General features: G+C 45.9%; 1 protein-coding gene across 9 annotated transcripts in view; it reads right to left on the minus strand.

The window, feature by feature from the left end:
* The window catches only part of CADPS (calcium dependent secretion activator), a 174,218-nt gene that overhangs the window by 125,781 nt on the left and 30,528 nt on the right, over positions 1–17,909 (minus strand). For all 9 annotated transcript variants that reach the window (XM_090148361.1, XM_090148364.1, XM_090148363.1 and 6 more), the window contains exon 3: positions 17,387–17,719. In XM_090148361.1, the coding sequence (XP_090004487.1) occupies positions 17,387–17,719 (333 nt within the window). The remainder of the gene's footprint in view (positions 1–17,386; positions 17,720–17,909) is intronic.

Below are 17,909 nucleotides of genomic sequence, written 5' to 3' on the forward strand. Positions count from 1 at the left end.
AGTGAAAATATTCACCGGGATGTACCAGCAGCCCCTCTCTGCCTGAGTGCTGACTTCAATAGCAGAGCCATAAATCCACAGCTGGCTGGGTTCTTGCACATCATGTAAGCACACAACAGCCAGGCCCAAGCCCTCCATCTAAATGCTGCCTTGTTGAGAAATGCTTACCCCATCAGCTGAGCAGGTTCCCAACCCATTTTGGAGGAGCGCAGCATCTCTGCAAGCACATACATGGAGAAGTGTAGAGGTTTCTCATGCCCTCCTTCGTGCTGGTGGCTTTATAAGCAGAGGTGTCAGCCAGGCTCCCTGCACAGAAGGGTTTTGAAAAGGGAAATCCCCTCCCCCCAGCTATCTCAGTGTACCAGCACACCTCGACCCCAGCTTTGCAAGGATGCTGCAGGGCTGGGAAAGGCTGAGGCAAGTAAACCCAGTGCGCAGCTTTCTGGCAGCTTGTGCAGAGATAGCTACAGATTTATGAGTGGTGATAAAACAAAATAAATGAAAAACAGATGCAGAAGAACAGAAAGGGGGAAGAAAAAGCATTGTCTCCCTTTGCAAACGTTTGGCAGGCCATTAAAAAAACCAAAGGGATGGGAAAACACTTCCACTCGAATGGCATAGCCTTCCAATCTGTCTCAAGAGAACTCCTGAACCTCACAAATCCCTCTGCAAGATCATCCATGAGAGGTGTACAACACTGAAAGGGCTTAAAAACTAAGCTGTCCAGAATCTCTTGACCTCTGAGCATGCCTTAATACTCACTGCTTATGTATTGCATAAGGATGCTTTTAGGCCTGCCTGGGGCATATGCTGAGCTACGGCACCATGAAAGAAATCGGAGCTCCAAATCCGGAATCAGAGCTCATGCAGCCCAAGGTAGATTGCTATGCTTAGTTTGCTTGTGTTTCTTTATAGCTTATCATTTTCAAATTGATTAATGTGAAGGAAATAATCTAGATTTCTGACACATGACAATAAAGCATTATTCAGTTGTAAATATTTTGTTATAGCTAGAATTATCTGCAATTAACTCATCACAAACTACACAGAATAAAGATCTATGTATCCTCAGATCCCAATCCCTTGATTAGAATCTTAATTAATGGTAAATCAATGGTCACATAACTAAAAATGGGCTTCAGTCTCCGCAGTCAAAACAAAGCTGCAGTACATTGTCACTTTGTGGCATTAAGTGACACACTAAGGATGTAGGAACACCTCCAGAGGTGTCTGCGTAACCTATAAGGCCAGGTTAAGAATCTCACATAGAAATTCACACCACCTTAACAGCTTCACCTAATAGGCTAATAAAAAGGTCAGTTATTTGCCTTAACATGTTGTGCTATGCATTATAAAATTTCAGAGAAATTTACATCTAAGGGAAATTCCTGTTTTTAAATAGAAGCAATGCTGTTAGCCATGCAACAATTCTCTAATTTATCACTGCATTTTGGAAAAGCCACCTCTCTTTAAAATAATTAGCATTCACCTGGTGGCTTCCCTCCAGCTCCACCATGGCACATGGCCTTGGTTCCTGGTCCATCAGCAAGAGGCTGCGAGATAAGGGAGGGCCAGGGCTGCTCCTGCCTGACAGCACCAACCTTGTGTCTGGCATAACAGAAAATATTAACTTCTGCTGCAAATATTTATACGAAGTGAGATGCAATTAAGTGATCTGCAATTGAAAATCAGCCACCTAAAAATTCAGCCGTGCAGACGGTGTTAAATATAACTGCAGTTATTGCAAGCTAATTCAAATAGAGATAATACACCAGCAAAGCAAATGGCAGTCAATCACGTCCCATCGTTAACACTCTTCTCCATGGGGAAAACCATCAGGTGAAGCTTCTGAGCTGCTCTGCAGTGTTGGGGCTGGGATGGTGCCATATCTCTGCTGTTCTTCATCACACATCCCAGGCTGGGCCAGCCCAGCACGCCAAGACAAGCAGTACTGCAGGAGAGGGAGAGGCATCCACATCCTGGATGGGGATAGGATGGGGAGTCCTGGAGGGGTTAGGATGATGGGGCAGGCTCACAGCCCACAGGACCACCTGCAAAGGGGCCTCCTGTGTGTCACACCCCACACTGCACCTTCTCACATTGCCTTTGTCCTCAGCAGCCAAGGATGCGCTGCCAGGAGATGCCCTGGGATCTTGTCCTGAGCCATCTGCCACACTCATCACCTTAGAGCTTTGGCTCTCCTGACATCTCACGAGCTGAGATGGATCATATCTCAGCTTAGCTGGGATTGCAATCCATACAGTAACTTGTTGGCTGTGACTGAAGTTTTACAGTGCACTGCCATCCCAAATGACACTTCTTTGCAGACAGAGGGGCCTTACCAGATCCACTCCTCACCAGAGAGAGCTTCTTGAACAAAAGATGGATTGATTTAGGGACAAAACATGAGCTGGGAGGTGGGTCAGGTCTCACTGTAACTCTTCCAGGTATCTCATCTGCAAGGAGCTCTCTGACCTCCTGCTTTTTGAGGAAATGCTGCTTATTCTGAGCTACATTCAGCACGGCGTGACCTCCTTCCTTTGAAAATGTTACCAGGGCAGGAGGCTTTTGCTTACAGAGTGAAGGAAAATATATTAGATCCTGACAGTATAGCATTACACTTTCTGCTGCTGTTGAAGTCTCCTGATGCTTTCTGAATAGCAGTGCATTGCAAAAATCAGGTGAAAATCTCTTCCCTAAACACATTTCATCTGTATTCCATCCTCTGCCTTCTCCTTTAAACTCCTGTGGAGGGCAACACACTTCACATGCAGGAAGGACATGTAAGAGAGTGCAGAATATGCAGCTGGAATCCAGATGCAGAGTGCAAATGTGCCTGCTGATCCATGGCATTCGTGCTGCACATCTCCAATGGCAGCCACAGCTCTTCTCAGAAAGAGAAAAATCACCAATGAAGAGATCAAAGGGAAGAGAAGTGCTTGGAGCATTCTCACAGGATTTGGTGTTTTTTGCATTTTGCAACCATGTCAAAACTGTGCTGCTATAGTCAACCTGTTACTTCAAATGAAGGCATCATCGGATACTACGGGCTATAAAACAGTGGCAGAGTACACAAACAGAACCTACATCTCAAATCCCTTTAATCCACTTCTCTCTATTAATCAAGTTGCTTGCTAAAGCAGATTTATGGAAACCAAGGGGCTGCAGCCAGTGCCCAGGGCATAGGAATAAATACTGAGTGCGTGCAACCATCCACAGGGTCAGATAGCTCTCCTTGCTGCATCTCCATGCTGCAAAGCAGTTCTCTTGGTGTCCTTCCCTCCCTCCAGCTGCAGCTATGGGGAAAAACAACAGGAAAAAGCACCCCCAAAAGGGACTGAAGCCCAAACACTGCGAGCTGTTGAGAATGGTGGGGTGAGAGAACTCTTGCTGAGCAATGGCACAGCTGGGAGAGGTGCAGGGACTTGCCTTATGCTTTGCAGGTGCAAGGGAATGAACTGCAGACGTGCCACAGCCCTAGGTGGAAGCAATGGAAATAACTGAATCCTTCTGCTTGCAGGCTGAGCAAAATCCAAAAATGTTCCCACCCCCTCAAAATGCATTCATTTTCAGACAGTTTTCCTTACTATATTTTCTGTGATTAAAAAAAAGATATATTTCATTCTGTTTTTAAAACATTTAGACCTGTCCCCAATTTTTCTTTTTTAAGCTTGAGAGTGGAGAAGAAGCATTCCTGAAACAATTCAACTGATTCCTTGAGTATCTCTGAACCTCTTAATTCATCCCAGATTTGCATGAGCTGCTACAAAGAAGCCGTGCCTGCAGAGACTGTTCCACTCAGCCCTGCCCCCTGCATCTTAATGTTTATGAATGTCGGGGCCAGACTTTTGGCCACAACTTACAAAAAACTTTGTTGCAGCCCTGCACACAGCTGGGATGGCCTTCCCAAGACCACCCCTGCCTCTATCTGCTCCTGCTTTCCCTGCCAAGCTGACAAAAGGGGCACGGGTAACCTGCCCTCAAGATGCAGGTGAGTGATGGAGCAGATCCAAAAGAGCTGTGGTGCCTTCTGGCTGCAGAGATGGCCCTGGGCATGCTGGGGGCACTGGGTGACCCAGGGCTGGCAAAGAACAGCAGCTATCTATGCTGCAAAGCACCCTGCAGGATGCACCAGTGATAACAGAAGTGAGACTGCCTGTTCTGTATTCCACTGGGAAAAAGCAGCAATCCTCTCCCAGCTTCTCTGAAGCCACCTCCCACCTGTGACAGATGTGTGCTTCCCATCACAGGTGAAGTGAATGGAGTGGGCTGAGAAAGCAGCCTTATTGGACCAGATGCTGCCTTGGATGAGATCGATTGAAGAGGGGATGAGACCTAAGTGTGAGAAGCGTAAAATGGGCTAAGCAAAAAACTCATCCTACTCTCTTCATGTATTTATTTTCTCTCTCCACCTTAAGCAGTTTGCAGGGCACCTGCCTGTGCCATCACACCTCGCCCCACTCACTGCCAATCTAACATCATCCACAGGCAAACATGAGCCTGGCACAAAGCAGCTGCTGCTCCCCATGAGCAGTGCTCCTCTGACAGCAGCACTGGGAACACGTTGTGCAGTAGCTTCTGGCCAGGGCTGGCAGTGACCTGAGGGGAAGCACTTCCCATCTGCACCCCAATCATCATGCAGAATTGCTCAGGTGCACGCTGCTGGCAGCTCTCTTGCCTGCACAACACGCTAGGAACATGTGTAGTCTGGACTAGATTTCATGTCTAGTCCAAAATGTACAACAAATAACTATTTGCACAGCACAAACCCTGTAACTTCTGCTTCCATGCAGATGGGAATCCGTAACAAGTTTAATCTGGCAAAGCTCTCCTGCATAATGCCCATAAAACAGCCTGTGGTTGCTACATAAAGGCTGTATCTTGCAATCAAACTTGAGCTTATCTGCTAGAAAAAACACATGGTGTGTGCCTTCAGGAGACAGAAACACTGCAGCAACCTTTGTTCCTCCAGCACTGCCTGCCCAGGAGCACAGCCTGCACCTGCCTGCCTGCATCATGCAGGATGTTCCTGTGCTTGTACATGCATGGTTCCAGGCTGCTCTGAGCAGATCCCATTGCCTCAAGCCATTTCCCCAGGTAAGCCAAGCTATCCTTCCTCCCCCTTCCACGTGACTCTTAAACCTTTCCAAGACAGTCCTATTGCACAGATGTCATGTTCTGATGCAGAAGTAGAGGTCTTTCTACCACATTATAGATGGACAACACATCCCCCATTGTTACCTAGAGTGACCAATGCAGGCCAACTCAGATCTAATAGAGTCTGTCCCTGTTGACTTTCAATAACACCTGGCTTAATACACCTTTTCCAGCAGGACATCATCTGACCCCATTGTTTCCTCTGCTCACCAGCCTCACTCACTTCCTGCTAGCTGCAGCCTCGAGTCCGCACAGCACTAACCCACACAGAAGGAGTTTTGTTATTAATGATTCTTATGAACTCTCTGTCTTTGAACAGCAGTGATTTACTTCTGATCCATGTCTGGCATCCAGTAATTTCATGCAACAGTGGAGAGAGCTCCCGTTCTGCTGTGCACACTGGCGCATCACGAAGCTGTGCTGAGGCAGGCTGCCTGCTCTCCTGCCCTTGTATCACTGCCCTGACTCTGCTCTGCATCTGTCACTGCCCCACCACAGCTGAGATGCAATCTGAGGGATGCAGCTGGATGGTTCCTTCCAACCCAAGCCATTCTGTGATTCCCCAGACCACTAACTAGAATGCTACAGCCTCACAGTGGGCCATACTCTGACATGACAAATCCATTGTTTTTGCCAGTATGTTTGGGAGAAAAATAGATAATTGATATTGCTTATGTTTTCAGACTTACAAGGGATGAAACTACAACTAGCATTGTGATAGAAAAGTTTAATGATCCCAATTATCTCCTCAAATGTATCTTTGCCCCTTTTCATCTGCACAAATAAAATTTCTACCAGCTGCCAGGCACTCTCAGCTGTTTTGCAATCGCCATACGTAACTGCAGAACAGATTGACCAGGCAATGACCCTGAACAACTGCCTATGTTAAGTGGCAATAAAGAAGACCAGGAGTTGCAGGGCTGACAACCGAGAAGCCCAGGAAGGGGCAGGGGTGTGTGCTGGAGATGGGCTCCAGCAGCACCCATGGGAGAGCCCCAAAGCATCCGTCAGCATCCTCTCTTTTGAGGACCACGCTGTCAGTGGGGACTCTCCAAGTGAAGCTGTTGCACCAGCCTCAAAGAAACCATGCAGGCCTCCTCGTAATACTGCAGATGTTAATGGGAGCAGGTGCTGCTGTACACTTGCAAGCCACCACCGTAATTTATCACAGATCCTTGATAGCACATAACCCATTATTTATAGCGTTTTGCTCTTCACTAATCTAACCTGTGTTATCCCCTCCAGCTTCGTTCACCCCAAGCAGATCCAAAACAAGCTGCTCTCCCTTGACCTGACAGCCACTCTCCTCCACAAAGTTATTTTGGAATCATTTAGGCAGTGGCAGTCACAGCTCTTTCAGCTAATTTACCCTCAATTGCTATTTAACCATCTGAGCACAACCGTTCCCAGCCAAAATCTACTGTGAGGGAGGAAAAGGCCAACTGAAGAGAAAATACATGAGCAGAAAGGTGAATGAAGAACTGAGTTGGAAAACGATGGAAAAGGCTATTTTCTATATTTTTGAGAATTTGGGTATGCACAGAGAGGGAAGAGACTCCAAGTCACAAAGAGACAGCAGGGACAGTGATGGAGGAGAGTTGCTAATAAGCTCCATGTGAAAGAAATAAAGAAGGCTGGGTTTTAAAACGATTTTAGAACAAAATAAAATACTGCGATTGGCAAACAATATTCTCATCAGACGTAACAGGCCTCACCAATTTAATTAATGTGCCAATAACTTCACCATGAAACTGCATCTCAGCTTTGTAGCTATTTTTACCAGTTCTGTTCTCAGCTCTGCACACAGGCACGTAAGACTCCTGGAAGTCAAGCACATGCCTGCAGTTATTTCACCAGTGTTACACAACACCAGCTTGGCAGCAAACCAGCAGAAATATCAGCAGGACAAATGACTGGTGTTAGGAACAAGTAAGAGACCATTTAATTACTCTGTTATTACAATGTTATACTTCAAACCGCCCACAAGACTTTCTCACTGCCTTCTCTGAACTTAGCAAGGTGACTAATGAAGCTACTTAGGTTTAAAAACCTTCCACGGAAGTCAATGGCTCAGGGTCAGGTGTAGAGCCATGCTGCAAGGCTCAGCTCACTTCCTTGCTGTAACTCAATGGCGAACGTCCACAGTACCCAGATCTACAGCATCCATGGCACGGACAAAGCACACAAGTCCCCCAAGTTCAACCTAACGCTGGCTGCTTAACCCTTATAGCTGCATGCATCTCTCTCACCTTTTAACTCTCCCCACGTTGTGTGAACTTCAGCTTGATACTGTCTATAATATCAAAATACTTTTTGGAAAGGAAGGTTGCTATGCCATCATTCCCTTACTGAAACAAAGGGATGCGATTGCTTTCTTCCTTTATTGCTGATTGCAACAGCTTTTATACAAAGGCTACACAAATGAGTGATGAAGATGCTGGTGCCATCACTACATCCCTCCCAGCTTCTTATTGCCATCTTATCCTGAGATAAAAGAACTGGGCAAAGGCTACGAGACACAAAGACCCGTAATCACGCCTGCTAGGAGACATCACTTCCTGCATTACACAGCGAAGCCTCTTTGATGGAGGCCTGCAGTTTTATAGGACACTATCAGAGCTGCCTTTTAAACACACGAGAGGCTGTATTTTAATGTCTTGCACTGAATTCCCCACTGAGCTTGTGCTCTAATTTCTCACAAAACGAGCAGGATCAGATGATCCAGAAAAACATAGGATATTGAATATGAAAACTCAACACTGAAAGAGTGGTAAAGAACAGCTTATGTAAGTTGCATTCCCTGTAGGTAGGGATATTGACACTGAGCCTCCGACATGCAGGAAATCCACTTTGTTGATAACTTCCCAATTTGTAGCCAGCTCGGTGAGAACAAATATCTGCCTGTTCAGGCATCTGTCTGAAGAAATCCTTGGCCTCCCATTTCTCTTAAGAAAGACACCTACTCTTTATTTTTTATTTTGGTCCTTTTTAAGATGCAGACCAGAAGATTAACCTAGCAGTATTTTATATTCCTGCAGTGCTTTCTATGGCCAGATCCATCTGATTACCAAAGTACTTTTGAATTAAAATGACATTGTCTATCACATCCCAAGCTGTGGCATGAAATGTTTGTCATGTAGTACAGCAACACCAGTAGTCTGAAGAATGAAATGCAGAGAGTGAAGGAAAGAACTGGTGAATAACTTCTTGGTTTTAAATAATTCTCTTTTCTGCAATACTGAACATTATACGGGTTGCAAAGGGGAAGAGGCAGCCTTGGAGAAACCATTTCTTTCAGAAATGAAGATTAGAGAAAACACAGTAAAACATTAATAAGGAACTTTCAAAATATTCACTTAGTAGATGATGTATGTCACAAGAATGATCGCTCTATTTCAGACAATAAAAAGAAAATTGGAAGAGAAGTGTGTGGTGTTAGGCTGCAGCAGCTCAGAGAAAAGCAGCCCTGATGCTCAGATAAGATATTCCTGGTGGGAATGAAGACCATGCAGTTCTGGCACCAGCCTCCAGCACAGCCACAAAGAGCCACTGTTACACGTCACCACTGCCCACGTGAAAGGCATTGAGAGTCTTCTGGGAAAGTGACAGGATTTCTGTGATAAAATACACATGTGAGGATTGAAAGAGCTGCAAGGCGCTGAGATTTTCATGGGGAATTCAAATTAAAGACCTAGGAGCAAAATTAAATTCTAGCCACTGCATTGTTTTTCTAGTTAAAAGGAAGAGAGAAGCATTAACATAGTGCAGGGTCATGCACCAGTTATGTCTTATTAAGTATTCCAGCCTTCCTCAAGTTAAGCATCCCATATGGGTTCTTTTGCAGTTAGCAGTTAGTTGCTTAAAGAGAGAGAGGTCTGGATAACACCCCTTCTGTCTCCAAAGGCCTCCTGGGCTGATTGACAGGAACATGTACTGCAGGGAACAAATGCTGCCGAAATAAAAAACAAGATTGCTTTCTCAGAAGGGGGCCAATGGGGTCATTCCTTTGTCACATCTTCTGCTCGCCATCTCTGGTTGAGGGAAAGACAAAGAGGAGGGCTGACATTTTCCTTTCCTAATAAAAACACAAGGCATGCTGAGGAATTTCTTTTTACTTCTGATGGCTTGCACTGAGTCCAAAGCTAGAGCAATGAGGGATGGCTTGAAATAAACACGGTATTTTGAGAGGCGAGTCCCACCTCCAGGAACCAGGCCACGTGGAAGCCCTACTCAAAATCCTCCATACAACTCACTGCAGTTAAATTCTAGGCTGCTTACTGGGAGATCAGCAATAAAATGTCTATTTTTTAATTATCGCCTTTTGCCACCATACCCAACCATTTTTGACAGGGTTTGGTTTGGCTTTGCCCTGGGCAGACCCACTGGGTGTTGTGAGGATGTGGAGATCATTAGGGCTCTCAGTGCAAAGAGGTTTCCCTGAATTCAGCAACTTCTCCATTTGCTCCCCAACTTTTCACCAGTAGTTTTCTCTCTGCCAACACAAAGGGAAACACCTTCACAATGTCTATTTTTGTGCCATCCCAAATCTCCTCTCCAATGAAATGCTTTCAAGTTACATTTCCCTTATATTGTCACATTTAATGATACTCAAGAACTTTTCCTGTTTCTCTAGCTTCTGCAAAACCCTCCCCAGTGCTTCAGCATCTCCCACCGTACAGCTGTGCCAGGGAAGCTCCACTTTCCCCACCTCCCATGGGCTCTGATCTGCTCCTGTGACAAAGCTGAGCACTGGAAGCTGCCAGACAGCAGCACAGGCAGAAGGCACTGACACAGTTCTCCCAGTTAAAAATCTGAGGATGAAAGTGTTACCCTTCGCAGAGCCCTCTGCCAACCTGCAAGTGTCAGCATCAGCAGATCAGCTCACAATCCAGTCCTTTGGATTTTTTTCCCAGTTGGTCCTACTAGATGTCAGGAATAGGCTGCTTAGCTTAGTCTTTCCCAAATGCAAGGTGGTGGCAAGGAATCAGAATGGTATTAATAAATATGCATTTGAAATGAGGCTCCTGATTCGGTGAAAAAAAGTCAGTCTGGCTAAGAAGCAGGAAAGTCATGCCAACAAATAGATCATTGGTGAAAGAAGAGAATTAGCAGTCCCTAAATAGAGAGGTTAAGGTAGATCGAAAATGTCAAACCATTGATGTTTCATAAGGTAACCATGGTTATTTTATGCATTCCTTTGCAGCATGAATGCAGTTGATGAGAAGTATTCATGGGCCAATTGAAACAAAAATAAAACTGAAGAGATATCCCAGTGTAATCAGTCCACAAAGACAACAAAGAACATTCTGCTGAAACCACACTACAGAAAAACCCTGACTAAATAGAAGAATAAAAAAAAAAAACACTTTCACAAAAGGATGAACATCTTGAAAATCACCCTCACTTCAGCCCTAATATACCTGCAGGGATCAATACTGCTGAGTAGGACAGATCTGGTGTGATGCATGAAGCTGCCCACGTGGCCCTCTGGATAAAGCACAACTGTTTGTAATTTAATTTGTACAAGCTGTTGGAAATGCAGAGGGATGCTGCAGCCCCTCAGTGCTGCCCATCGACAGTGTCACTCATGGGCTGTGTGTGTCAGTCCTCTCTGCTGCAGCTTGAAATAATTTGTGTGCTTCTTCCATTAGACCAGCAAGCTCTTGGTCACACTCGCCTTGTTGGCTGCGGTCACCAGTCACTGAGATGAGGGGAGAGGGCATGAGGGAGATCAGAAGGGATGTGGGACAGGAAATGGTAAAGACACCCACTCGTGACAAATAACTGTGTGCTCCATTAAGCAAACTAAAAAGAACTTTGGCTTGAATGAGCCCCGTGTGTTTCTGCAGCAAAAACATTTTGTATCCCAGAAAAGAGCTGAAATGTGAGGCTGCTACTATGAGCACAGAGCCTTTATGGATACCAAAGCCTCTCCTTGCCCCTTGAATAACTTGCTATAGCAAGTCACCAGTGACTGCTGACCTTTTGGTGGAACAAGTGACATCTGGCTTTGCTGCAGAGGCACTCGTACCCATCTGCCAGGGGGTGGCATGGGAAGGACTCAGCACAGAAGACTTTTCTAATCCCATAAATATCTCTGGTGAGCATCAGAAGCAAGCAACTCATTTTTCCCCTGCAAGTTTTCACTATTGTTGCATGATGTTATAATTTCCCTGCTAAACATCTGCTCTGTGGATGTATCCTAGTCTGGCTTCTGTAAAGGGGCTGTAAAACCAGAAGATGTCCATAGTGGGGCCAGGACTTGAAGTTCCTAGTGCACAAAAACATACATCCCAACTGGCAGCTAACAGGGTTAAAACACCCTCTGATTAAATGAAAGTATCTTTAATTAGTTTAATTGACCATGCCTCAGCCAAGACCATCTGCTCAGCAGCATTTGCCTTCTCTTTGCAGGAGCGATTGATCAGCCATAGCTGGAGAATACAGCATTAGGCTGCATCAGATTTATTTTGTTTAATAGAAGAGCTAATTTGCTTTAAATTTAATTACAGGGGCCAAGATTGCTCTCTCAGTCCATTACAGCACAGAACATGGGCTGACCCTACAGCTAACAAACCCACACAGGCGTCTTTACACGTCCTGCACAAACCCAACACCCAGTGCTGCACAGACTGCCCTGACACAGACTGACTGATGCATTTTCCTCCCCAAAACACAGTGGCAACGTGACACACCAGGCCAGCAGCACTGCCCTCTGCCACCACATCCCTCCATCACCTGTTTTACCCCCAGTTCTCAGCACCTCCTCCCTCCCATGCAAACGCAGCTCTTCAAAGCAAAAGAAGGGCAATTTCCCTTCTTCTTGAGTCACTGTGTGTATCCACACTGCACTGTTACAAAGAAGGAAATTCCATTCACTTCCCAATGCTTATTCCTTTTTCAATTTCCCATCCAGCCCTAAATCACTGCTGTCCTTCGGAGCGGCTGCAGCTGACAGGCACACTGTGGCTGCCATGGGCTGCTACAAGAGTAATTACAACCCTGCAGAAGGCTCCAGGCTGCCATTTCTGTTTCCATGGAAATAAATACTGAATTACTGAAAACAGAGTATGATGCTTTATGGATTTTGAGGCTTTTGATCGTCTTGAAAGCCCCTCAGCCCGTTTTTGTTGGCGGAAGCTTTGTTCTAAGGGAGGCAGGGGGATGATGCTGTTGGTGCAGAGATTGGTAGAGCGACCAAAAGGTGTTTTGTAGGAGTGAAAGGAGATAGGAAAAAAAGGAAATGGGCTCAGGCCAATGCTCTGGGCCTTGGCAAAGAACACGGACAGCCCATGGCTCTGTGCCATCATCTGCTGTGCCCTTTGCAGGGGTCAACAAAGCCAGCACTAAACATCCAGCACACTACTGATGGCCAGTTCATAGACTCCAAGCTCCAGAATGAAGCTAAAATGAAAAGGAATTGCTTTCTGTTCTCCAAAATTCACACACGGGGAGCAGAAAATAGTGATCTGATGCTAAAAAGCATCCCTGAAATGAAGACACAGATGCCCACAGACAGGTAACCCCATGCTGTGTGCAATGACCCTGGGCTCAGCCCTCACTGCAAGGTGTGGCTGGGAATTTTTCATCAGAAATAAGATAAGCACATGGTTCTGGGAGGAGACACAAACTAAGCTTCGATTCTAAGGTCAGCCTAACCTTCATCCCGCTGTCTGTGCTACTGAAGGCCTCATATTCTGCCCCAATGTGTTCCAGCCCTGGACCAAAGCAGACCATATCCTCCAAGCACTACCCAGCATCTCTGCCAATAATTACAGCTCTCAGGTCTTAACACACCACACTGAAATCAGGTTCAGGAAAACCAACTGAATGGAAGAGATGAATTGTAGAATCACAGAATCATCAAGGTTGGAAATGATCTCTACAGCCATCTAGTCCATTCACTTACCATCAATACTGCCCACTGACCACATCCCTCAGTGCTACATCTCCATGGCTCTGGAACACCTCCAGGGACGGTGACTCCACCATTCCCTGGGTAGCACTGCCAGTGCATCACCACTCTTTTGGATTAGAAGATTTTCCTAATATCCAACCTAAAAGAATGAAGGATGGGTAGAAGGAGAGATACCGCTGTAGTGGATAATCTACAATGCTGAATTGAGCTAAAATAAAATATTTGATCTGGGACAGAAATTCTAAATATCTTTTCTGTTAGTAGCTCTGGAACCAATTTTTTTGGCAAGGGAGCTTTCTGCTTTGTGGGAGATGTCAGCCTTCAGACACAGCATCCTAATTCACCTGGATAAATAACAGTCATAACAATGCATTCCAGTTTTGAGCCAGCTCTGGCTGGTAAGATTTGGGTTGAAAAGCTTCCTAGCTAAGATCACGGGTCCTTAAAGCATGCAAAATAACTGCAGAGAAGAGTGGTGTTGATTCCTCTGGGTGATACAGGGGCTTGGTATGTGCTCTGTGCTCTACCACACACACGTGCACGCAACTTACACCTACAACCCAGATGGACAGGAACAGATGTTGAAAGAACGTGACCTTCAACCATGCATTACTATGTATTACTCAGCAGGTCTGACATGCCTATATTCAGCTACTTGTTTCTCATTCTAAGGGAATTAGGTGAAATTGGAAGCTTAGCACAGACATTTTTCAGACAGAACAAAAATGCCATGGAACGCTTCAGGCCTTGGGAGGAAGAGAAAGTCTGATTTTGCAGCCTGTGAATTCAGGCAATGCTGCAGGGTCAGCCTGAGAGCCCCGTGCGGGCGGACAGAAGCACACAGCTTATCAGAGCTTGGCTCTGGATGGGATCACTGCAGCTGGATTAACTGAACAGCACTCGACTGCATCTCCTCTTCAGAGTGTGCTAAAAATGACTTTCAGACACAGTATGAGATAGAGAAGTAAATCACTGCCCTACAGATGGGGAATAACAAGACCACAGCCTGATTTCCAGAGATGCTGTTGCAATTCAGCCATCAAAGTCAGCGTGAAATAGAGAGCTGGGCCGAAGGAAAAGCTGACTGCAGCAAAGAGCCAAGTTTGGAAATGCCCAACACCTTAAAATAACATCTGTTTCTCCTGCATGACTTCTCCACAAGGCCCAAGCTCTGGGTTCTGGAGTAGAACCCCAAACCTCCAACACCTCTCCCTCACACAGACACCAACCCCGGTGGAGCAGAAACGCCAATTCACACTGTGTGTATTATGCAAAACCAAAAAGCACCAACAACTTCAGTGTCTCTGTATTATTTAAAATGCTCTAGTCAGAGGCTGTGCCTAACAACACTTCCCTCCAAATCCATTTTGCTACAGCACCGCTTCCCATCTTTGTTTCCTAAATGCTTTTCCAACCACATCAGTCCTTTTTGCTGTCTCAGATCCTGCTGTATCATCTCTAGCACATTAAGAACTCACTCATCTCACACCACCTGGGGATATTGCATTGAAAAAAATCCCTTTTGAAATCCTCCTCCTGCATAAATGAAATAATATTTCAGATGTGAACAGAAACACAGTCCCAGTGATGCAATCTTTATGCAATTAGTGAGTATGATGCAAGAGGAGAGCACAGAAGAGAAAGGCTCCTTGCTCCACAATGAACTTCAAGCAACTTCTTGGGACTCAGTACCATTCCTGCTCACTCTTTACCCCTACCAAAGTCTTCCTTTTGCTTAAAGTTTATCCACAAACAGAACATACAACATATTTTGCTCATCAGAAACAGGTGACTGGAGCTTCAATCAGGTTATTAAGAAAAAGATTTAACTTCCAATTAACTCAGATGAAACAAGTCATACCACAGTAATTTAACTCAGTACCCAACCATTTTACCAAGCCTGTGCCAGGGAAGCAAAATAATTGGACTGACTGAAATAAATCAGGACTGAAATAAAACATTCAATGGAAAGCAATGTCCATTGTCAGGTGGGAGGGGGCACAAAGCTCGCAGGGTGGGCGCTGAGCCGCAGCTCCTGCTGTATGTGCAGGCTGAGAGCTGCACAGGGAGCTCGCTGCTGATCTGCAGCACAGGCTGACAGACTGGGAGAGTGTTTGCAAAAAAGCACTCGTCAGGCTTTTTTGCAAATGAGAATTGATGAAAATTTAAAGTCGGGGAGGGGAAGAGACAGAGAAGCTGGAAGGAAATCATGCAGAAGCATCGCCCAGCCCTGCCATGGCCACAGCACATCTGAAAGTACAGAACCTGCACCCATTCCTCCATACACAGCTGCACCTGGGGTCCTCCACCAGCCATAGGTAATTCAGGAAATCTGTTCCATGACCAACATAAGCATTTAATCATAAGAGATGAAGAGGAAAAGGGGCAGCACAAAGCACTGCTCAGTGCACATCAGTCACTGTGCCCAGCAGCTCTGCTGCAGAAAATACTTCAGATGAGTGATGTGCAGTTTTGGCTTGTGCTGGGAGCTGCCCATGGAACTTATCAAACAAAACGTCTTCAGGTTGATAAGTTCTAATTATATCTCCTGCAACAGACTAACTAGGAGAATACAGGTAGGAGTGGAGGTCCACAGCAATTTTGGTGCTCCAAGGCAGGACCAAAGTGCTCAGCTCATTCCTGCTATGCAGGTACTAAGAACTGAGCAAATCTCATGCTAATACTCTCTTCCAGCAGAAATCATGTCATTCTCTGGAAGCTCAAATTACAGGTTTGCTGTCTCTGAATATCAGACAGAGATTCTTGGCTTCCGGAATACAGCTCCGGCCTACAGCAGGAAATGGGTTGCTGCATACAAGAAGGCAATTTGCAGGGAGCAGCCAGCACAAATTGCCACTGGGTTCAAGATGCCAGCCAGAGAGGCTCTCAAAAGCAGAGATCATCTACAGAGCAATGCAGCGGAGATGAAATACTGCTTTCTGCATCCCCGGGAACCACAAAGCAAGAGAATAAGATTACATGCTTACACAAAGCCATTCAAGTTCCCAAGCTGTGTGCAGGTCAGGGAGGATGGGAGACTGAGGGCTTGAGTGAGTACAGGTTAGAAAAAACAACTGCAAAACTGACTCAGCTCTCAACCCACCACTGACAACACTGTGGTTTTGATTTTACAGAAGTACTCCATCAGGGGACAGAGGCACGAAATCTAGTTTGTAAACATAATTTATGAGGACTGATGCAGTCCTTGCCTTTGCTGCAAACAAGCCTTAGTCAGGGACGTTTATCCTCTCCCCACTCTGCCATAAAGGACTGAGATGAAGAACAATTGTGAGATAATTAAGCTCCTTACAGGATAAAAAAAAATACATCCAAAATAATTTTGCATGTCTTGAACAAACTTGGAAACGTCTAGACACAAGACAGAATTGGTCTCAAATGTATTAATTCCAATTAGAAGTTGAACCCCATAATTACAGGGTTTACTCCTCCTCAGAAAACTCTCCCTAGCATTACCATGCCCTTTCTGTAACTGCCATTCTTTATCCTGCTGAGATATCAATACCCAATGGAAGGACCACAATCTGGGGCACAGGCAGAGCCGATGTGAGCAGCTCTGCAGCACCCAGCCGAGCATCCCTGGGGAATCAGATCTCACTGAGGGGGAAAAAAGAGACATGGGAAAGGTTTGCATCCATCTAGGAATTTGGTGCAACCAGAGCAACACCAAGGCAGTGGAGATTTGGGATGCTCCCTGCTTTAGGAAGCAACAGCCATGGGAAACGAGGCGCTGGTCTGCAGGCACACAGCCCTGCCCTGCAATGTGCTGTTTCCCCTCTCCCCTAAACAAGGGAGTTTGCATAAGACGTTCACCCTCAGGGTAGCTGAGCTTCCAACGCTAATAAGGTTATTGCAGGCTGCAATAAAGTGCTTCTGTCATTTAGGTGGGTGATGTGACAGCATAAAGGCAAGCAAGTCACAGCAAAACAGCCCTCTTGGGTCCCATCAAAGACCTGCTCAACCAGACACAGAGCTCAGGAATGAAATTTTCCCATCTCAGCAATTCTATGGGGTTTCAGAAAAGAAAACTTTTATAAAGACTATCTAAAACACCCACAGAAACCTCTAAGGAACCAACCAAGAGAAAAAAACACACATGAGAGAAGGAGGCCTGCTTGGACTGCCAGAACAGAACTGGCAGTGCACAAATCCCACCATGAACCAAAATGCTTTCGCAAGTTTGGTCATTTGGTCAGACCAAGACCAGAGCCTCCAGTTTATAACAGTGGTATTTCCATCAGCAGTCTCTTCTGCATGAACCCATTCCCCCCCGCGCTAGGAGGAGGACCTTACCTGACAAGCATTGTACAGCAGCTGATGCTCAAATTTCTTGATCCCCAAAATGTTCTGGAACATCTCGTAGAGCTGCTCCTTGCTGAGGATGAGCTCGGAGGCAGCGCTCGCCGTCATCCTGGCCTGCTGCTTGCGGGGATCCTCCTCGCCGCGGTAAATGGCATCGAACTTCGCCATCCAGGAGCTCAGGACCGTCTCCTTGCTGAGGCCATCGATTTCGGGCAGGCTGCGTACCCTCTTCTCAATGTGCTTCTTGAAGACCTCTCGGGAGTCATTGGCTGAGCACCCCCCGCTCTGCACCATCCTTGCAACGCGATCGCTTTTCAAAAACACCTGTGAGGAAAAGGTGAGTTCAGATGGTGTTGGTTAAAAACAATCCCCCCTCGCTCCTGAAGGACCACAAATAGCACTTCACTGCCAGGAAAAGTGCTAACTCATCACCAGCGTGCTTTCCAACTTCCCACTCAATAACCACGTGCTGCCAGACTGACAGCGGCTGCATCTGTACGGTGTGATGTTAATG

This window comes from Phasianus colchicus, chromosome 11 (assembly GCF_987193195.1).
Source record: "Phasianus colchicus chromosome 11, bPhaCol1.hap1.1, whole genome shotgun sequence".
Classification (NCBI taxonomy): Eukaryota; Metazoa; Chordata; class Aves; order Galliformes; family Phasianidae; genus Phasianus; species Phasianus colchicus.